Here is a 23,345-nt window from a genome sequence, read left to right on the forward strand (position 1 = left end):
CCCCCTTCATCTGCCCACAGTTTCATGTCCCCGTCTCTGCCCCAGTGTCATGCTGTTCCACCCCCCCATCTGCCCCAGTGTCATGCCGTTCTTCCCCCCTTCATCTTCCCCAGTGTCATGCTGTTCCCCCCTTCATCTTCCCCAGTGTCATGCCGTTCCCCCCCTCCCTTCATCTTCCCCAGTGTCATGCCGTTCCCCCCCTTCATCTTCCCCAGTGTCATGTCATTCCCCCCCTCCCCTTCATTTGCCCCCATCCTTCTCTGTCCCCAGTTTCAGGCTGTTCTCCCCCCCCCCTTCATCTACCCACAGTTTCATGTCCCCCCGTCTCTGCCCCAGTGTCATGCCGTCCCCCCCATCTGCCCCAGTGTCATGCCGTCCTCTCTCCACCCCCTTCATCTTCCCCAGTGTCATGCCATCCCCCCCCTCATCTGCCCCAGTGCAATGCCGTTCCCCACCCTCCCCTTCATTTGCCCCCCAGTTTCATGGGCCCCCTTCATTATGTTCCACCTTAATGTTTAATACAAAACAAACACACTCACCTTCCATTGCTCCCCCGCCGTTCTCTCCCCTCTCTCTCACTCCATTCACATAGTTGTAGGCGCGACGTGACGCCATCACATCGCGCCTACACACGCCACAGTGTTAAAGCAGGAGCTGAGCTCACAGCTCCTGCTTTAATCGCCTATGTATTCAGACGTCCGACGGACGCCGATGAGCTGAAATCGGGACAGGCAAGTGCTGGGGCGGGCAAGTCCCGGGGGGGCCCCCAGAGGCTGTGTGGGCCCCGGCACTTGCCCGACTATGTCGTGCGCTGACGCCGGCCCTGTCAGGGGGGAGGGGTTCTATGACCAGCCACAATATCAATGTATAGAATCTCCCATACAATAGTGCAAAAAAAAAAAAGATGAAAAAAAATAAATAAAAAGTTCTAAATCCCTCCTTTCCCTAGAATACAGAGAAAAATAGAAAATTACTATGAAACACATACACATTAGGTATCCCTGTGTCTGAAAGTGCCCGGTCTACTGAATATAGGGGATCTGCAGTGCTCCTGTTCCATCGGGAAGGGGTTAATAGGAGCACTGCAGATCCCCTATATTCAGCCAGACTGAATTCCAAGTGGGCGAAGAAAAAACAGTCCCCAAGCTCAGGGAAGGGGCAGACAGACAACCAAAACACCCCCTCCCCTTCCCCAGCACCTACTGCACCCAAAAACTCCGACCATTTTTGAAATTTTCCAGTAGCTGCTGCATTCCCCCCCCCCCCCCCCCCCGGCTTATACTCGAGTCAATAAGTTTTCCCAGTTTTTTGTGGTAAAATTAGGGGCCTCGGCTTATATTTGGGTCAGCTTATACTCTAGTATATACGGTACCTTGTCATCACAATAAATGACCACTATTATACCAGGACTCTGTATTGTATTGATATTCAGCCACATCGGCAGTTATGTAACAACCACATGGTTCGTGCATTGGGAATATTTTAGATATATTTTGTACAACTATATGTATCATGTTTTCCTTGTTGCTCCTTTAAAAGCTTTACAATCGTCCCCAATTTTATGTCAAATTAGACTTTACATTACAATCTCACTAGTGACTTTTGGAAGGGTTTTCAGTTTTTTTTGTTCCAAAGTCTCCTTTCTGGGTGGATCTCAATCACAGTGGCTTCATTCTTTGGGTAGTGGTCAGGCCAGGTCACTGCAGATCAGCTCCTAGTCACCTGTATGGGAGCAAATCTGCAGAGACTCGGCACTGGGGTTGCAGGGGTCAGACCCTTAGACAATCGGATATTGATGACTTATATTAAGGAAAGTTGAATATATTTTGCCCAGAAAAACCCACTTAGATTAAGGCCCCACATAGCGAGCCGAAGCCAAAAGAGTCTGTGGAAAAGACCGACAGCATTTCCGTAGGTGTAATTGACATGCTGCACTGTTCAAAAATTCAAGTGTGAATGTACAGCCATCTGTTTGTATACCTTTGTGTCCTTATTTTGTATCAGTCAGAAGCCTTAGGGCTAGTTCACACGTGAGTATAAGGGGAGGTTTTTGACAGCGGATTTCGCGTCCAAAACCTCCCCTTATAATGGTGGTCTATGGAGACCGCCGGGCTTCTGTTCTCCGCTAGCGGCGAGCTACTGCTAGCGGAGAAAAGAAAGGACATGTCCTTTCTTCAGGCGGAAGCCGTGCAGGCTCAGCCGCGCGGCTTCCGCCCCCGGCAGCTCCCTCCTATGTCGGCTCATTCATTTGAGTCAACAGCAGAGGGTTAAGCCGCGACAGCGATGGTCGCGGCGGGCGGGTTTTGACAAGAGAGAGACGCGGCTCGCCGCGTCTCTCTCTGTGTCAAAACCCGCTTGGGCAGTTCACGTGTGAACTAGCCCTTAAGATGATTTCTGACATGTAAATGTTAGAATTTTTATATGTCCACTTGACTGATGGGAAAACCATCTTCCACTTTCTGTCTTGGTAAAAGATGTCTCTGATGTTCAATGAGATAAGAATCCCGGCATGATATATCCATGTCCGTTTTCTCTGTGTGACTTATTAGATGTTTAAGAAATCGTGGTCGCAGAGTAAAACCTTTACCACATTCTGAACATGAAAATGGCTTCTGTCTTGTGTGAGTTTTCTGATGCTCCATAAGACACCATTTCCTAGTGAAACATTTCCCACATTCTGAACATGAAAATGGCTTCTCTCCTCTGTGGGTTCTCTGGTGGTCACCAAGAATTGACTTACTGGAAAAACACATTCCACATTTTGGACATGGAAATAGATTTGCCCCTGTGTGCGTTTTCTGATGGTAAATTAGACACGACTTACTGATAAAACATTTCTCACAATATGAGCATGGGAATGGCTTCTCCCCGGTATAGTTTCTTTGATGTTTTACAAGGTTTGATTTGTGGGCAAAATATTTCCCACATGCCAAACATGAAAATGGCTTCTCCCCTGTATGAATTCTTTGATGGATAAAAAGATCTGATTTTTGTATAAAACATTTCTTACACTCAGAACATGAAAATGGCTTCTCCCCCGTGTGAGTTCTCCGATGTATTTGAAGCTCCGATCCCTTGGTAAAACATTTGCCACATTCTGAACATGAAAATGGCTTTTCCCCTGTGTGAGTCCTTAGATGTCCAATAACAGCAGAAGCCTGGCTAAAACATTTTCCACATTCTGAACATGAATATGGCTTCTCTCCTGTGTGGATTCTCTGATGTTTAACAAGATCTGATTTATGTTTAAAACTTTTCTCACACTCAGAACATGAAAAAGGTCTCTCCCCTGTGTGAGTCCTCTGATGTTTCTGAAGCTCCGATGCCTTGGTAAAACATTTCCCACATTCTGAACATGAATAAGGCTTCTCAACTGTGGGAGTTCTTAAATGTCCAATAACTGCAGATACTGGGTTAAAAGATTTGCCACATTCTGAACATGAATATGGCTTCTCCCCTGTGTGAATTCTTTGATGTGTAACAAGTTCTGACTTATGTCTAAAACATCTGCCACATTCTGAGCATGAAAATGTTCCTTCATCCCCAAACATTGTCACCTTTGTAGAAATACTTGTACCTTCAGAGTATGGAAATATCTGACCCTCCATGATGCCTGTTTCTGTTGTATCATTATGCAGTGGATCAGCTGATGGTTCCTTGTGATCACTGGGATCACTAGATAGATCTTTGCTGTGAATGACTGAGTTAAACTTTGAAGAGATGGAATGTTCTTCATAATGATCTTCAATGACATTGTTATCTTCCCTATAATCTGGAGATATAAAATGGTCCTCCATGTTTTTGGTGAAGTCATCTGCTGGAGATAAAAACATTTCTTGTATCACAAAGCGAAACAAAGTACATATTCTGCTAGAGGTAACATAAGGCTTATACAAGGTGCCAGTCACATATAGATTGTAGGTGTGTAGGATGTTATATCTATATCAGTATTTTGTACCTATGCAGCCTCCACCATTAAAGGGGTTGTCCCATCTCCTATCCTATACTGCTAGCTTATGTGGATTTAAAGGGGTTGTCCCATCACAAGGATCCTATCTATACTGCTAGTTTATGTGGATTTAAAGGGGTTGTCCCATCACAAGGATCCTATCTATACTGCTAGTTTATGTGGATTTAAGACTTTTCCTAAATGCATTGCTTTATCAAAACTGCTTTGTTTGGCCACTATCTTAATTTATTCACTTCATTGTTTACACTCCGTTTCTATGGCCCTTGGGATTATCTGCTCATTTGTCAAGTGATGTAGCTGCCTGCTCTCAGGGGGAGGGGCAGGGGCTGGGAGCAGCTCTGAGCTGTTTGTGCCTGATAAGTAGTGGAGCTTCTCAGATAGGGGAGGTGAGAGCTCTGGGATTTCTGATCTCTTATTAGTCGGTTTAATTGAATTTGGCTGATAAGGGCTGAGATAGGGAGTCCGTTACCTCTGTAGGTAATGCAAACTGACTCAAATCCAGCTCTGCTACATCAACTTCACACTGTGGGAATTCATTTACAACCAATCCAGTGCAAGTGAAACCCCGCCCACCAATGTGCCGAGAAAAGCAGGAAGTGAATAGAGCACAACAGCTTGCAGGTTAGTGAACAAGCGTCATGGGAATACCCCTTTAAGACTTTTCCTAAATACATTGCTTAAGCAAAACTGCTTTATTTGGCCGCTATCTGAGATTATTCACTTCATTGTTTACATTGTGTTTCCATACACGGACCTCGGGATGATCTTATCTCTCCGCCCAGGACAAGTAACGTAGTTCCCTGCTGAGGGGGAGCTGAGTGCTCGGTGCTTGTATGTCTGAGCTCTTTATCTTTCCACTCAGGACAGGTGACATAGCTGAGTGCTCGGAGTGAGCTTGCATTTCTGAGCCGTTTATCTTCCTCTTCCAGTTATCAGTCGTATAATTGAATTTTGTTGATAAGGGCTGAGACAGGGAGTCTGTTACTTCTGTATGTAAAAACAGACCTAAAAGTGAGTACCGTATATACTCGAGTATAAGCCGACCCCATTATAAGCCGAGGCCCCTAATTTTACCACAAAAAACTGGGAAAACTTATTGACTCGAGTATAGGCCCGGGGAGGGGGGGGGATGCAGCAACTGGAAAATGTCAAAATTTAAAATGGTTGGAGTTTTTGGGTGCAGTAGTTGCTGGGTGCTGGGGAAGGGGAGGGGGTGTTTTGGTTGTCTGTCTGCCCCTTCCCTGAGCTTGAGGACTGTTTTTTCTTTCCCCACTTGGAATTCAGTCTGGCTGAATATAGGGTATCTGCAGTGCTCCTATTAACCCCTTCCCGACGGAAGAGGAGCACTGCAGATACCCTATATTCATTAGACCGGGCACTGTCAGACACAGGGATACCTAATGTGTATGTGTTTCACAGTCATTTTCTACTTTTGTGTCTATTCTAGGAACTCTTAATTTTTAAATTTTTTTAAAGCTTCTTTTTTTACCCCACTATTTTATGGGAGATTCTATACATTGATATTGTGGCTGGTCATAGATCCCCCCCCCCCTTCCTAAAAATAAATAAAAAATTTTTTTTTGCTGACTCGAGTACAAGCCGAGGGGGGCTTTTTCAGCACAAAAACTGTGCTGAAAAATTCGGCTTATACTCGAGTATATACGATATATTGCAAGCTGAATCTTGGTCCTGTAGCATGTATGTTTGGGATTCTCATCACCTAACAAGTCCAGCTCTGCTACATCAGCTTCATATTGTGAATCTTCCAGTGATACTGTGCTAATTTATTTACAACCATCCCTCATTACTAACTGCAAACATGTACTGCTATGAAGAGAGCTAGCTTTGTCTGTGAGACAGCAAGTGACAACAATATACCGAGAAAACCAGGAAGTTGGTGAACGGGTGAGCTGGGAATACCCCTTTAACCCCTTGGCTGTATACTGCTGTGAACCATTGCTTCAACTTACATCCGATTTGTGGATTTTTTAGGTGATATTTCAGTAATTTAAAGGCACATGCAGTAATAAAATGAAGCATTAGAACATCAGAGTCTAGCAATTCATCTCTCTCTCATGGAACTAATATCTTGAGATCCATTTTACTTCATATATATGAAGTAAAATGGATCTCAAGATATTAGTTCCATGAGAGAGAGATGAATTGCTAGACTCTGATGTTCTAATGCTTCATTTTATTACTGCATGTGCCTTTAAATTACTGAAATATCACCTAAAAAATCCTGCCAGTCAGTGCTGGAAAAATTCAGCACCACATGGGCCCTACCCATCAACCAGAAGAAGACCAAAGTCATGGTATTTCAGAAGAAGGGCCACAATAAAGCCTCCACCACCCCACAATTCACACTGAACGGCTCCACACTGGAGAAAACCAACAGCTACACCCAGAGGCGGATCCAGGGCCGGGCGAGCCGGGCAACCGCCCGGGGCCCCGCGCTTAGGGGGGCCCTGCGGCCCGGCCCTAACAAAATGGTCCCGGTCAGCCTCGGCATAGTCAGGCAAGTGCCGGGGCCCGCAGAGCCTCTGGGAGGCCCCCGGCACTTGCCTGTCACGATTTCAGATCATCGGCGTCCGTCCGCCGATGAGCTGAATCGCGATTAAAGCAGGAGCTGTGAGCTCAGCTCCTGCTTTAAAGCTCCGGCCCGGCTTGCATGTGTAGGCGCGATGACGTCATCACGCTTACACACGCAAGCCGGGCCGCAGCTAAGCAGGAGCTGAGGTCACAGCTCCAGCATCGCGTATGTGACTGCACTGGAGTGAGAGAGGGGAGAGTCGGGGGAACGATGGAAGGTGAGTGATAGAAGGTGAGTGTAAGTGTTTGTTTTGTATTAAATATTAAGGTGGAACATAAGGGGGCCCATGAAACTGGGGGGCAAATGAAGGGGAGGGGGGGGAACGGCATGAAACTGGGGACAGAGATAGGGGAGGGGACATGAAACTAGGGGTAGATGAAGGGTGTATATGAAAATGGGGAGAGATGGAGGGGGGACATATAATTTACGGGTGACTGTAGGAGGATTATACTGTGTGGAATCACATGAAAAATGAATGAGAATGGGCGGAGTCAACATAAAAGTGGGCGGGGCCTAATTTGCTGCGGCGCGCTGCGCTTAGGGCCCCGCCAAAGTCAATTGCCCAGGGCCCCGCAAACCCTGGATCCGCCACTGGCTACACCTACCTGGGGCTGGAGCTCAGCCAATCAGGAAGCTTCAAAGCAGCAATAGAAACCCTGAAAGCAAAAGCCTGCAGAACCTTCTACACCATCAGAAGACAACTGTACCACCTCAAACCACCGGTGAGGGTCTGGATGAAGATATTTGACGCTGTCATCTCCCCGATCCTTCGCTATGGCAGCGAGGTTTGGGGCCCAGCCACCTACCCAGACCAGTCAAAGTGGGACTCCAGCCCAACAGAGAACTTTCACCTGGAGTTCTGCAAATACCTGTTCCATGTCCATCGCAACACCTCCAACATGGCCTGCAGGGCAGAGCTAGGCAGACTCCCCCTATGGCTCACCATACAGAAGAGGGCGTTAGCTTTCCAGGCACACATCCAGGTGAGCAAGCCCGACTCCCACCACCACCAAGCCTGGCTAAGCCACCGGAGCAAACCCGACACTCACCAACCAAACAGCAGCCAACCACCAAACCAAAAACACCAACAGATGATAACCAAGGCCGAAATAAAGGCGACCACAGAGGCAAACAGAGAGCGGTACATTGAAGAATGGAAAAACGAAATAAATAACTCCAAGAAACTCACCGTGTACCAATCTCTACAAAGGGACTACACCATGGACACCTACCTGGAGAGAATACGCCACCCCAAGCACAGACAGACCCTGAGCCGGTACAGACTGAGCGCCCACAACCTAGAGATAGAGACGGGGCGATACAGGCAGACGTACAAGCCAAGGGAGAACAGACTGTGCCAGCACTGTGACCAGGAGGCCCTAGAAGACGAGACCCACTTCCTGCTACACTGCACCAAATACTCAGCTGTGAGGGCCGTCTACTACCAAAGACTCTCTGCCCACATCCCAGACTTCATATCTGCAGACGAGAAGAGGAAACTCTACATCCTACTGGGAGAAGAAGAGGCCACTGTGGAGATCGCTGCCCAATACGTGGCAAGCTGTCACCAAACAAGAGGAAGATGAGACTCCACGGACTGTTATATTTATCCCAATACACCCGCCCCACCCCCAACCCCACCCCCCCATATAGCAGTCACCAACGAAGAGGAAGATGAGACTTCATGGACTGTTATATTTATCCCAATACACCCGCCCCACCCCACCTTCAACCCCACCCCCCCATATAACGGTCACCAACGAAGAGGAAGATGAGACTCCATGGACTGTTATAACCCAAACCACCCCCCCATACCCACCACCCACCCAACCTAACTCCCCCCCCCCCTTTACTAGCTTTGGCAATGCCAAATACCTATTCGGACGTGCCAATAAAGCATTTTTGATTTGATTTGATTATATATAACTTCTTCTCATCTGTTGGTTTTGAGCTCTCCCTGTCATAAGGATGCATATGACAGAAATGAGTACAGTTTTAAGGGTTTTTTTCTGTCTGAGTCACCAAATCCAGTCATCCATTAAATCACAGTAAATAATCCATGGGTGAATCACATTTAGAAATAGGGATTTTGTGCTTTTCCCAAATAGAATAACTCTTCAAGAAGTGTTATCAATATCGACCATTATGGAGGAAGGACAGGGGTTTGTACCATTATTTACTAGTATTTTGTTCATCACTTATTTTTCAAAGTTCTGTGTTAAGAGGATAATAGTAATCCCTTCCCATTGAAGTCCATTTTTATTTTTCATTTCACCCTTCTAAGGGCTAGTTCACACAGAGTTTTTTGGCAGAGGATTTTGATGTGGAATCCGCCTCAAAATCTACTGACAAAAACGGCTCCCATTGACTATCTTGCCAAGGATTTTGCGGGTGTATCAGCTGTGGCATCCGTGGCTCGAGACACGCTCCAGTGTAGGCTCAGTCATTCGGGCCTACACAGGTGCGGGATGCCGTGACGGAATGCTGACGCTGCATCAGCATTCTGTCGCAGTGAGCGGCACAGAATGTTCACACGGCGGAAAAGGTTTCCACGACCTTTTCCTCTGCGTGAACATACCCAAAGAGCCATAGCTTTTAAATATTTCCATTGACGTGGTCGGTACAATTTCAGTCATACCAAATTTATATCTGTAAAGGGAAATGTACAAAAACATTTCTAGAACTTTCTATCATACGTAGCTATGGATGTGTTTGTGTATCCCAGATGTGGCGGGCAGTTGGGATGGTATAAACAATTTGCATTTTGCACCATATGACACCTTTTGGTCTCTCTTGGAGTTCCCAAATGTCCCTGTTTGGATGTTCTCAAACACAACCCATCCAATCAAGACAGGCTACAATGGAGTCAATAGCTAAAATATGGATAAAGAGAAGGTCATATGAGACGGGGGGAAGAAAGAAGAGATAAAAGACAAGCTGACTGGTCCCACAAGAGAAGGCCTGCATCCAGACCAACAGACTACTAGCCATAAGAGCACAAGCAAGTTTGGTATACCCCTCTTTCCTCTTAGTGCAGCTACCTAGCTCTTTCTCTCTTTCTCCTTGGCACTCTGCTTCCACCTCCCTGTAAAAGCAGGAACTCATTCCCAGTTATCTTTATCTTTCCTTGTTCACCCAAGGTTCTTTCCTAATTATCCTGTAGACCCTATCTTCCTCCATTGCTTTTGCTGCCTCTCTCCCCAACGTTTCATATCTAACCCTCCCCTCCTATTTCCCCCAAGTATAGGGATAGTTAGTTGTTAGGTGGGTTAAGAGATTGTATGTGTACAAAACCCCTTAAGGCACGGCTGGGCATTTACGACCTAAATCGAAAACGCAACCTGAATTACGATTACTAGCAATCATTTAGGTAATGGCCCTTTTAAAAATCACACCCCATTTAAAGTATGACTATGTGCTAGGCAAACCTCACGTGACTACCTGTATTATTCAGGACTTCTAACTGACATCAGGGACCGCTGAAGCCTGTGATTGGGCCTCAATGATTACATGGCAGCATGGCGATTTGACCTCAGCAGTCCCTGACATCAGCTAGAAGCGGTAACAGTTTTTTTTTAAAGTATGCTTACCTTCTCTGGGCTTCTGCTTATTATATTCTGGGATCTGATAGATCCAAGAGTATAATAATGGCATGGAGGGCCCATGATCATTACCCAACATGCAGAGCTGTTTCAGTGACTGCTCCAGAGCATATGAGCCCGAATTGGTGGGTGCACAGGGAGATGACCAGCCGCTGATCGGATATTCATGACCTATCCTAAATACAGGTTATCAATATTAACGGCCCTGAAAACCCTTCTAATATCCACATTTTTTATGCCTGCTGTTCGGTTAGCTCTGGACCTGTAATTGTAGAGACTAGAGCTTCCTGCAGTGTAATGTAACATATACAGGATCCAGAAGTGTCACTTACCTGTGCTGATATCCATTGCAATTTCCTCTTCATTAACTTGCTGGTTGATCCCCACATATATATCATATTCTCTGGTTTCTGCTTCTTCTTTAATGTTAGTCACATATTCAACCTGTATTACCCATAGATTACAAATAAGAAGAAATTTGGAGAAGTTTAACAGATCTCTGCAAGGAAACAGAGTGGGAGAATTACTAAGCAAATGGAAACTGAGTGGAAAAATTACAGTGGCTTGCATAAGGATTCACGAGCCGCAAACTTTTTCACATTACAACCACAAAGCGGAATATATTTTATTGCAATTTTAAGTTACAGACCAACACAAGGTAGCAGATAATTGTGAAATGGAAAGAAAATGATACATGATTTGCAAAACTGAATCAAATAATAATCTGAAAAGAGTGATGTGCAAAAGTCTTAAGCCCCCTATATCAATACTTTGTAGAACCACCTTGCCCATTTTTCTTTGCAAAATATCTCAAGCTCAGTCAGATTGGATGGAGACGTCTGTGAGCAATTCTCATGTCTTGCCACAGATGCTCTAAGGGATTTAGGTCTGGACTGTGACCTGGCCACACATGAATATTCTTTGATATAAACCATCCACTGTAGCTCTGGATGTAGGTTTAGGATCACTGTCTTGTTGGAAGGTGAATCTCCTTCCCAGTCTCAAGTCTTTTGCAGCCTCCAACAGGTTCTCTTCCAGGATTGCCCTATAGTTAGCTCCATCCATCTTCCCACCATCTCTGATCAGCTTCCCTGTCCCTGCTGAAGAAAAGCCTCCCCCCAGCATGATGCTGCCCCCTGTGTCACAGTGGGGATGGGGTGTTCAGGGGGTTGAACAGTGTCTCTTTTCTGCCACACATAGCACTTTGTATTTAGGCCAAAAAGGTCAACTTTGGTCTCATCTGACCAGAGCACCTTCTTCCACAGGTTTGCTGTCTCCTCTATATGGCTTGTGACAAACTGCAAACAGCACTTCTTATGACTTTGTTTCAACAATGGTTTTCTTCTTGCCATACTTCCATAAAGGTCAAATTTGTGGAACGCATGACTTATAGTTGTCGTGTGGACAGATTCTCCCACCTCAGCTGTGGATTTCTGCATCTCTTCCAGAGTGACCATGGGCCTCATGGCTGCTTCTCTGACCAGTGCTCTCCTTGCTTGATCTGTTAGTTTAGGTGGACAGCCATGTCTTGGTGGGTTTGCAGTTGTAGAATAACTTTTCTATTTTTGGATGATGGGATACTTGGGATACTCAAAAATAGGAAATGTTTTTATAATCTAACCCTGCTTTAAACTTCTCCACAACTTTATCTCTGACCTGTCTGGTGAGTTCCTTGGTCTTCATTTTGCTGTTTGTTCACTAGTGTTCTCTAAGGCTGAGTTGACACGCAGTTTTTTGGTTAGGATTTTGGTTAGGAAAAATCTGCTTAGTAAAATTTGTGTGGCATTTTTTGGCATGTTTTTTGAGGCGTGTTTTAGAAGCATTTTTTGAATGTGGCCATGCGTTATCTTCTTAAAAATGCTTTGTGGTTTTTGTCAATTCTGCCTCAAAAAAGTGTCAAATTTCGCATCCAAAAACCGCGAGGCGGATTTTCTGCCTCCCATTGACTTTCATTGATTTATTCAGGCGGAATCCGCCTGAAGAATGGACATGTCGCTTCTTTTTTTGCTAGCGTAAAACAATTACAAGCGGATTACATAGGACTGTATGGTGAGGCGTTTTTTCGTAGGAGGATTTTTAGGCGGATTCCGCCTCAAAATCCTGACCGAAAAACTCCGTGGGTAAGTTCACACGTCGTTTTTTTGGTCAGGATTTTGAGGCCGTATCCGCCTCAAAATCCTGACCAAAAAGAAGTCTCCCATTGAAATCAATTGAAGCCACTCAGGCGTTTTTTCTGGGAGCTGTTTCTTCCGACTCCCGGAAAAAAGAAGCAAGGTATTCATTCTTCAGGCCGAGTTGCCTCGTGATTCGGCCTGAAGACACTCCCTCCTCCCGACTAGGCCTATTCATTGAGCCTAATCCGAAGCGGAGTGCGCATCTGTATGCCGGTGCAGTGCTAGCAGAAAAAGGAACCCATTGAAGTCAATGGGAGCCTTTTTTATCAGTGCTGAAATTCCACACCAAATTCCTCACCATTTTCCTCCATATGAATGGACCCTAACAAACCACTGAGGCCTTCACAGAACAGGTGGATTTATACTGAGACTAAATCACACACAGCCAGACTCTATTAACTCATTAAGTGGCTTCTGAAGAGAATTGTGCGCACTGGATTTTATGTAGGGGTATCAGAGTACAGGGGGCTGAAGACTTTTGCATGTCACACTTCTCAGATTTTTATTTGATTAAAATTTTGAAAACCATGAATAGTTTTTGTTTCACTTCACACTTATCTGCTACTTTGGGTTGGTTATCACTTAAAATCTCGATAAAATACATTTAAGTTTGCGATTGTAAGGTGACAAAGTTCAAGAGGTGTGAATACTTTAACAAGCCAATGTACTAAGCCAATAGAAGCAGAGTGAGAGAATTCTAAACCAAAATGCTCCAGAATTTTGTCTAACAAATTATCCTCCATGCCTTGCGGCACATTTACCAAGTGTAAGACATAATCTAAGCCAACTAATAGTTAATGTAACGTTAGACTAGGCAGTGTAACAATACATCAGATTTATCAAACAGCATTAAACCCTGAGAAATCTGGCGCAGTTTAAGATAGTCTAGTTTAAATTTGCACTGTGTAAGCTTTAGCCCTGGTAGAGAACATGTGTAGCCATTACCATCATCATGAAAGGAGGGAATGTTTATCATACTAAAACATTAAAGGGATCCTATCATTAAAACTAATTTTTTTGTCCCTAACACGTAGGAAAAGCCTTAAGAAAGGTTATTCTTCTCCTACCTTTAGATGTGTTCTCCGCACCGCCGTTCTGTAGAAATCCTGTTTTTTGTCAGTATGCAAATGAGTTCTCTCGCAGCACTGGGGGCGGGCCCCAACGCTCAAACAGCATTGGGGGCTTCCCCAATACTGCGAGAAAATTCCAGCGCCGCCTCCATCTTCTTCAGGAACGGGCTCTCTTCACATGTCTTCTTCCGGCAGTGGCTTCAAATTTCTAGGCCTCAGGCCACAAGAAAATGGCCGCTTAGACAGTATTGTAAGCGGCCATTTTCTTGTGGCTGGCGAACATGTGCAGTCGGCTGCCCAAGGCCTAGAAGTTTAAAGCCATCGCCGGAAGAAGATGCGAAGAGAGCCCGTTCCTGAGGAAGATGGAGGTGGCGCTGGAGACTTCTCTCATTTGCATACCGACAAAAAAAAGGGATTTCTACGGAACGGCGGCACGGAGAGGACATCTAAAGGTAGGAGAAGAATAGCCTTTCTCAAGGCTATTCCTATATGTTAGGGACAAAAAATTTAGTTTTATTGATAGGATCCTTTTAACATATGGTGTTTGTTGAAATTAATTTACCTGATAATACTGTGGAATATTGTAACTTTCCTTTGGATAACACTGTACATGAGGAGGACAGGAGAATCCCTCTGGTATGTTCTTCATACTGAATCCATCTGTACAAGACAATTATAAGGTCACTGAATAATTTAGTTATATGTGATCAAGATTGGTTTAGAGGGAAGGTAAGGAGATCCCAGAGTTGCAAAGAGGTTTCAAACCAAACGTCTTGCTTTGAGGCTCTCCACCAACTTTAAGCTGGCCTTGTAGCTGTGTATCATTCTTGCAGGCCTATATTAATCTCACCTTTCAGCTAATAGATGTCTCCTTTACCTGATGATAGAAGGGGATAGAGATTCTCCATTAAAATGTCTTTATATAGATGCTTCTGTTCTTCTATATACTCCCACTCCTCCATGGAGAAATAGACAGTGACATCCTCACATCTTATAGGAACCTGAGAACACAATGATACAGCCATCATCCAGACACATCATCCCTTGTATTACTGTCTCATGTTCCAATATTCCCAGCAGCGCTCACCTGTCCAGTTAGCAGCTCTATGATTCTGTTGGTGAGGTCCAGGATCTTCTGCTCATTGAGTCTATCAATGACCCGTGTGTGAGAGGAAGACATTGTGACAGAATCATCGTTCCTGTTCCATTCTTTACCATAAGATGTCTTCTTTGTTACTGTATAATGCTGTCCGTGTAAAAAAAATATTCTCTTTATACATCCCCTTCACCAATCCGTTCATCAGGAACACATAAGTAAATGCAGGAAGCCATGACACCACCACTCTGACTGTATACAGAGTGCTGAAGCGAGTACATCACATCAACAGGACGCTGAGAGCAGTGACTGACTGCAGATTGGCGGTATGTAAACAGTGACAAAGGAGACGGAGGGGAAGATGCAGGTGAGTATAAATGCATTTATTATTTTTTAGCACATCCCTGACACCTGAATTTAATTCTCTGATTCTAGACGACCCTTTAGCCACTTCCAGACCACCCATAGAGTATTTACATCCGGAAGTGGTTGCCTTGTTCTGCAAGAACATACCTGTATGTCCTTGCAGTTTGCAACAGCTGCACGAAATCGTGCAGCTGCTGAAACAGGGAGCCGGTTATAACTATAGCTGGTGCTCCCCTAGAGAAGGCAAAGAAGGTTTATTACAGTCCCTGCCTTCCCTGATCGCTGTGTGCACAGTGCTCAATGAGCGCTGTATGCACAGCTATGGGCACCACCATGATGCGGCTTCCCTCTGACCCCGGCGGAGTTGTTAGAACTGCTGGGTCCCAGATCAAGCTATATAGAACTGGGTTAAATGTACTAGCTTCAGTTACAGGTGAAAACAGCCTCCCCCCTTCCCCTCTCCCCCCCCAAAAAAAAAGTAATCAGATGAACCCCAATGGTTCATTATGACTAGAGATGAGCGAACGGCGTTCGATCGAATTGGTATTCGATTGACTATCAGGCTGTTCGAGGTATTCAATACCAATCGAATACCACGCGGCAAACATAAAAATTTGTATCCCCTCCCACCTTCCCTGGCGCTTTTTTTGCACCAATAACTGTGGAGGAGAGGTGGGATAGGAAGTAGGAAAACGGAGGCATCGAAAAAAAAATCGGAAAAAGTAATTGGCTGGCTAAATCCGGAAGGTGACCTGAATCAGGTGACCTCCACTTTATACGAATGGTGGATTTCAGATTCGGTTCATATGAGACTGTGGACTAGACAGGGTTAGCTAGGAATTAGCTTTATTTAGGAAGGAATCTTACTCAAACAGCTCTTTGGTGCTCTATATACCTTCCTTGCCAGCCCGAGATACATGCAAGAGTACGGTCAATGCATTCCTAAGGGGAAAAAGTCAGCTCCCGCATACCGCAAGCTGCCAGCGATCCTGACTAACATATGGTGCGCTGCCACGATGTTTTTGCATTGAACTTACTCTCGCATTTAGCTCTGGCTGGCAAGGTCTCATCACTTTCAAACTTCACCTGCAAGCACATCTCGTGGCAGCCCATTATATGCTAGTCGGGATCCCTGGCAGCTTGCGTTATGCGGGAGCTGACTTTTTCTCATAGGAATGCATTGACCAGCATTGAATGGCCGAATGCCATACAGTGTACAGCATTGGCCAATCAACTCTGGTTCTGCTGGAGGCTCGTCTGTGAGGAGGCGGAGTCTAAGATCGGTCCACAGAAGTCTCCATTGTGGTCCAATCTCAGGTGTAGCAGAGTTTAGCACACAGCTCTGCTACATCTCAGGTATAGCAGAGTTGAGCTGTACACTGAACTCTGCTACATCTGAGATCGGACCACAATGGAGACTACTGTGGACCGATCTTAGACTCCGCCTCCTCCGGCAGAACCAGCATTGATTGGCCGAATGCTGTACACTGTATGGCATTCGGCCAATCAATGCTGGTCAATGCGTTCCTATGGGAAAAATTCAGTTCCCGCATTATTAGTGACATATTACAGTGACTTGGGCATGTTAGGTGCCCCCAGGCATGCTTCCCCTGTTGTCCCAGTTGCATTCATGAGGTGTTGTCATCATTTGCTGTGGTGTCATAGTGGACTTGGTGACCCTCATGAGTCGAATAGTGGTTCCCCTGAAACAAAGCTTTTTTCCCCATAGACTATAATGGTATTCGATATTCATTTGAATAGTCGAATATTGAGGGGCTATTCGAAACGAATATCAAATATTTCACTGTTCTTTCATCTCTAATTATGACTAGAGATGAGCGAACAGTAAAATATTCAATATTAGTTACTCATTTCGAATAGCTGCTCAATATTCGACTATTCGATCAAATATCGAACCCCATTATAATCTATGGGAGAAAATGCTTCGTTTCAGGGGATCCCACCATTCGACTCAGGAGGGTCACCAAGTCCACTATGACACCTCAGGAAATGATGCCAACACCCTGGAATGCAACTGGGACAGCAGGGGAAGCATGTCTGGGGGCATCTAACAAGCCCAAGTCACAGTTTTACCCCACCATCATGCCTATCAACTACACACTTTCCACACTCAAAACAAACCTCTATCTAAGTGAGAAAATACCTGGAAACCTTCTTTCTTCCCCAAATGGATGGACAGAAACCCAATTTAAGCTAAACAAACATTAACAATCACCCCTTTAAATCACGTTGCCCATGACAACCACAGATGGAATAGACAATGGGAAATCCAACAATACCCACCCTGAACTGTCATTGTGGATGTGTGTGTGTGATGTGGTAAGACCTTCCAAAATTAACTTTTCTGGCCCTTAACGTGAGCCCTTCCAAATTAAGTTAGAGGCCCATAAGCTGAGCTACCAGCAGAGATTGAGGCCCTTTAGGTGACTTCAGCCTCTTACCTGCAGAGATTTAGTCCTTTTAACTTAGTTGAGCCTTGCACCAGCAGAGTGTTAGCCTCTTTAAAATTCTTAGACCCTAAAACGGTGGTTCCAGAACCATCACTCTCATTGTGTGGGATTGATGCAGTGGATTGGACTGAGGACCCAGACCTTGATTTTGATTGGGAAATTGATAACATTTTGGCATCAAGTCCTGGGGGTAACTTTGATTTAGAGGGCCGCAAAGGTGGAGAATTGGCTGCAACTACTACTAGCGGTAATGGTCCTCTAATATCGGACTCTACATTACCTCTACAGGGTTCTGATCAGGTGTTAATAGTCCAAACAACATGCTCCAGTACTTTAGCTGTAGATCAGAAACCACTTTCGCTTCCGACACCAGATTTAACCAAGCTTCATCATCATCCTGCTGAGATGGAGCCACTAAAGGAAACCTTGCCTTCAAAAGCATTTTCTGGAGCTGTGACTGAGCCAAATCTAAACACAGAGTCCTTTGGAACTGAACAAAATTCACCAGCTGTGTGTTTCCCTTACGGTGAGTTGAGCCTTGCACCAACACGTGTCCCGTAACATCAGGCAGGCCCTAAGTTCTGCGCTAAGTTGCACAAAGTTCCACTTGACCACCGACACATGGACAAGTGCATGCGGCCAGGGACACTACATCTCAATCACGGCCCACTGGCTGAATGTAGTTGAGGCTGGGACTGGGTCGCAAACTTGCCTGCAACATTGCTACGCTCCTGCCCTGCATGAAGCCAGCAGCGGCAGGAGCGATGCTACTATTCCGCTCCTCCGCCCCCACCGGAATAGCAACATCGCTCCTGCCACTGCTGGCTTCATGCAGGGCAGGAGCGTAGCAATGTTGCAGGCACCTGTGCCAGCGTCTAACCCTCCCCGGCATCCGCCTCTCTATTACAGTGGATACCGGGTCTGTATTGGCGGCCCCTTACCCCCCCAAAGGGTAAACTACTCCCCCCCCCCCCCTCCAGGCTCGCTCCCGTGCACTTAGCCCCTCCTCCCTCGCCCCTGAGAGCGGGCAGATACATCACTTGACTTTTGACCAGATACTGTAAGTCAAGGGATGTGTCAACAATGAATTGAATAAAGATGGTGGACAAACAAAGCAGTTTTGCTGAAGCAATGTATTTAGGAAAAGTCTTACATTCACATTAACAAGCAGTATAGATAGGATCCTTGTTATGGGACAACCCCTTTAAAGTGCGGCACTTGTGCTCCCACTTTGGCAAGTCTACAGTACCTGGTGCTAGCCTCAATACAATCCAGCAACGCCTACATCTGCCTGAAGCACGGGCTGTTGTGCGAGGTAACCACACGCTGAAACCCTAGATATCATATGTTGAGCAGGATGTGTGAGCAGCAGAGACCTTTGATGGAGCTCCATCTACAAAACCCAAGGGTTCATCAAAGTCAGCTCCCTCGGTTTCTGCACCATGAGTTTCCATGGGTGGCAGACTTATGTGAAATCCTATCCCATCCTTTCCACTGGACAAGAAACATTAGCATGCGCTCATCACAATTGCTGATATGACAGCTGCGTTAAGCAGGGTACAACTGCGTACAACGCAGACCAGGCCCGAGCACCATGAACAGGTGTTACAATGGCTAGCGGATAATGCTTCCAGCTGCTTTTTCAGCAGCAGGTCAGCCACTACCTGCAGTCGTGTTTATACCCAAGAGTCTGCCCCTCCTTCCTCCCAACATGCCCAATCTTCCCAACAAAGTTATCCCACCCTTGCCCCCTCCCAGGATCTCTTTTCGGGTCCTTTTACTGTCTCTCCCTCTGTTGAACCAGTTCCCGAATCCCAGGAGCTACCAGACGACTTTGTGTGTACTGATGCCCAAACACTGTAGCATCCGCCATCACCTGGCAATTTTGTGGTTGTGGACCCGCAACCAGAATTTTCCGTCCTCAGTGATGATGATGAGACACAGTTGCCATCAGGGCATGCTGTTGTCATGTGCGGTTTGCAGTAAGAGGAGAGTGGGCAATTGGAAGAGGAGTTGGTGAACGACGAGGCCACCGACTCTAAATGAACAGGGGTGATGTATAGCAGGGAAAGCAGTGTAGATGTGGAGGCAAGCTAAGCAGGAAAAAAGGTGGCTAGAGGCAGAGGCATGTCCAGAGGCAGAAAGGCCAAAGATTTTCCTTGTACTAGCAACTCATGCAAAACTCGCCCATGTTGCCAGACTAATTCCTCCAACAGGCTAACAACTGCCTTCCGATCCACACCCACCAGGGGCACACTCTCCAAGGTTTGGGACACGTTAATGGCACCCCCTGGCCAAACGACCGCCACTGAGGGGTATAGTATAGTATATCTAGTATATAGTATCTAGTATAGGCGCATGTTGCAGGAGTACCTGGCCGACCCCAGCCCTGTCCTCTCTGATCCCTCTGCACCCTACATTTAGTGCGTCTCCAAGTTGGATTTGTGGCTGGAACTTGCGCTCTACGCATTGGAGGTCCTTTCCTGCCTTGACGCCAGCTTGCTATCGGAAAATGTCTTCAGCACAGCCGGTGGCATCATCACGGATAAGCACAGCCAGCTGACAATGCTGACCGGCTGACGCTGATCAAAATGAACAGCCACTGGATAGACCCATCATTTTCATTTCCAGCTGTGTTAAGCACCCTGACATGAAGTTTGATGTGTGTGCTCACCCTCTACAATTCTTCCTCCTCCTCATACTCCACCATCAGCGTTGCACAATTCTGCTGCTACTAGGTTCAATTCACACTAATGCCCTCTTCTGGTTAGAGGCTCAATCCACCCTGATTCCCCCAGCTGTGCTGGTTAGAAGCTCATTATAAGTCATGCCAAGTAACACACTGGCACACATGGCTGACTTCATGTTAGGTTGCTTTTCAAGAGACAAAGGCATAGTTCACATCATCGAGAGCAAAGAATACTGGATTGAACAAAAAATTGGATTGAACTGATATAGCCTGACTGAATTGCTGTGTATCACACTTAGCTTTGGGGGGTAGACCCTTAAAAATTGGATTCAGCGTACATAGCCTGACTGAATTTCTGTCTCTCCTACCTAGGTTTTGGGGTTACACACCATGAAAAACTGGATTGAGCGTACATAGCCTGACTGAATTTCGGTGTCTCCCACCTAGGTTTTGGGGGTACACATCCTGAATATCTGGATTGAGCGTACATAGCCAGACCTAATTGCTCTGTATCCCTGTTTTGGGGTTACACACTGCCTGAAAAGCTGGTTTGCACGTATATAGCAAGAAGTAACTGCTGTGGATTCCTGCTATTTTGTGGAGGACACCCCTAATAAAAGCGGATTGGCAAGTAATTAGCAGGAGGTAACTGCTCTGTATTCCTGCAAATTTGTGGGAGGGACGGACACCCCAGAGAAAAGCTGGTTTGCATGTATATAGCAAGAAGTAACTGCTGTGGATTCCTGCTATTTTGTGTGGGGACACCCCAAATAAAAGCTGGTTTGCACGTATATAGCAACAAGTAACTGTTCTGTATGCCTTTTTTCCACCGTCCGTGGAAAGCTCGTCTCCTCTCCCTGCAGTATATAGCTCTGAGAAGAGCTGTTGTTGTTCTTTGGTTTTTCCCTGCCTACTACAAGCTAATCCTCTCTAGCCCTCAGCAGATATGTTTCTCCCTATCTCTCACTGCGAAATGACACGAATATGGTGGCGGCCATTCTTATGAATGGGAGGTCACATGTTTTCGGCAGCCAATGGGTTTTTTCAATTTTTTTCACTGCCTCCATTGTCGTAGTTCCTGTCCCACCTCCCCTGCACAGTTATTGGTGCAAAAAACGCGCCAGTGAAGGTGGGAGGGGATACGAATTTTTACTGCGTATGCCGCGTGGTATTTGATTGGGAACGAACACATCGAACGGCCTGATATTCGATCAAATACCTATTTGATTGAACGGTGTTCGCTCATCTCTAATTATGACCTTATGAGGACACAATGTAAAAAAAATGAATAGAAAACAAAAAAATATATATATAATTTTTTTAAAAAAATACATAAAATAATTTCAACAACACGCCCTTATTACAGGTTGTAACCCCACCCACGACAATACCATGCAAAATAAAAATTACCATAACGGAGAGGAAAAACTATTTTAAAAAGTTTTTTTTTTAGTAGCACTTTGGGTAATTAAATTTAAAAAAAATATATGAAAAGTGAAAAACAGACAGGTTTTCCCACCTCTTTCGTTTATATTTTCCTGGAAATAAAAAAATTAAAACACATGCAAAAATAAAATCAACATAAAAATAAAGCCCTAGGTGTTACCGAAAAGACGCAGAAATCAGCTGAATAACGCCAATGATAAAAATGTTAGAGCCCTCAAAACCACACGTACAAAACCTGACAATGTGTCTGGTGCTGAACCTCCAACTGGCCCGGTACATAAGTGGTTAATGAAGAAAAAGTTCCAGAATCCCTCACCTCTCCGGTTAGAAGGTGGATGATCTCTAGGGTGACATATAATATCTGCTTAGCAATGTTTTCTCTGTCTTTGTCCATCGTTGGCGGATCACGGGGAGAAAGACTCATTTTCTTTATGTGCGTTATAAACTGCTGGACCTATATAAAAGAGGACGTCGTGTTAAAGGGGTTGTCCTGGCCCTATTGCATGCATCACACGAATGATCTGTCCATCAGTCTCCTTCTGTCTCAACCCCCTTCCCTCATAGATTGTAAGCCCTCGCGGGCAGGGCCCTCTACCCCACTGTGCCAGTCGGTCACTGTTAGTATTATATATGTTTGTATATTCTGTGTATTGTATGTAACCCCCAAATGTAAAGCACCATGGAATTAATATAATAATGTAAAGCACCATGGAATTAATGGTGCTATATAAATAAATAATAATAATCAGTGTTCGTCGAATATCTCGCTGGCATAGGAATGCGTGTAATCGGCCGAACACCAAGGGATTAATCGCTTTGAAGATTCAATGCGTTTAACCCCTTGGTGTTCGGCCGATTACACGCATTCCTATGCCGGCGAGATATGCGATGAATACTATTCGCTCAGTATCTAATATGGGGGTTTGACACCTGGACCGTACACATATCAGCAAGTTCTGTCCCTCGAAAGTCGGGAGGCACGTAATAGTGAACTAAAGGGACACTGATACACAGTATATAGTATATACCATTATACACAGTGATCCCAGGACGTAACACTATGGACACAAGTCACACTCACCTGAACACAAACCTGTGTACAGGGTAAAGGCTAAATACTAGACACCGTAAGGACCTTCTGACGTCACAAGGTCACATGACCGGATAGGCGTGTCTTTACTTGTAAGCAGGACCTTCCACTGGATCCTGTGTAGTGGAGCAACATGGAGAGCTGCTGTGAGGTGCAGGGTGTAGTGAGGGGGGAAGATACAGTAGGTGGACTGCAGGGAGTAGTGTAGAGGGGGGAGAGATTTGGGGGGAAAGATGTGGGGGCAGGGTGTAGTGCAGGGTGTAGTGTGGGGGGGGGGGACAGATGTGGGGTGTGGGGGGGAGAGATGTGGGGTGCAGGATGTGGGGGGGACAGATGTTGGGTGCAGGGTGTGGGGGGACAGATGTGGGGTGCAGGGTGTTTGGGGGACAGATGTGGGGTGCAGGGTGTGGGGGGGACAGATGTGTGGGGGGGGACAGATGTGGGGTGCAGGGTGTAGTGTGGGGGACAGATGTGTGGTGCAGGGTGTGGGTGGGACAGATGTGTGGTGCAGGGTGTGGGTGGGACAGATGTGGGGTGTGGGGGGGGGAGATGTGGGGTGCAGGATGTGGGGGGAGAGATGTGGAGTGCAGGATGTGGGGGGGACAGATGTTGGGTGCAGGGTGTGGGGGGACAGATGTGGGGTGCAGGGTGTTTGGGGGACAGATGTGGGGTGCAGGGTGTGGGGGGGACAGATGTGGGGTGCAGGGTGTAGCGTGGGGGACAGATGTGGGGTGCAGGGTGTAGTGTGGGTGGGACAGATGTGGGGTGCAGGGTGTGG

At 45.9% G+C, this 23,345-nt stretch overlaps 1 protein-coding gene across 1 annotated transcript; it reads right to left on the reverse strand.

The window, feature by feature from the left end:
* Nucleotides 1–2,417: 2,417 nt before the first annotated feature.
* LOC142183172 (uncharacterized) lies at nt 2,418–22,671 on the reverse strand. The gene is made up of 7 exons (XM_075258114.1): nt 22,559–22,671; nt 21,794–21,931; nt 14,497–14,655; nt 14,287–14,410; nt 13,972–14,069; nt 10,498–10,609; nt 2,418–3,817 (listed from the first exon to the last, which is right to left on the reverse strand). Exons 2-7 carry the CDS (start codon nt 21,899–21,901, stop codon nt 2,418–2,420), a joined length of 2,001 nt encoding a protein of 666 aa, XP_075114215.1. The 5' UTR covers nt 21,902–21,931; nt 22,559–22,671.
* Between the last annotated feature and the right edge of the window lie 674 nt (nt 22,672–23,345).

Source organism: Leptodactylus fuscus, chromosome 10 (assembly GCF_031893055.1).
Source record: "Leptodactylus fuscus isolate aLepFus1 chromosome 10, aLepFus1.hap2, whole genome shotgun sequence".
In the NCBI taxonomy this organism is placed as follows: domain Eukaryota; kingdom Metazoa; phylum Chordata; class Amphibia; order Anura; family Leptodactylidae; genus Leptodactylus; species Leptodactylus fuscus.

What these genes read in the sequence shown, in the direction of transcription:
- LOC142183172 (XM_075258114.1), bottom strand. Translation starts at nt 21,901, where the DNA reads ATGAGTCTTTCTCCCCGTGATCCGCCAACGATGGACAAAGACAGAGAA. An exon ending in TAGAGCTGCTAACTGGACAG is followed by an intron (nt 14,411 to 14,496) that starts GTGAGCGCTGCT and finishes TTGTGTTCTCAG; the next exon opens with GTTCCTATAAGATGTGAGGA. An exon ending in CTATCCCCTTCTATCATCAG is followed by an intron (nt 14,070 to 14,286) that starts GTAAAGGAGACA and finishes TGTCTTGTACAG; the next exon opens with ATGGATTCAGTATGAAGAAC.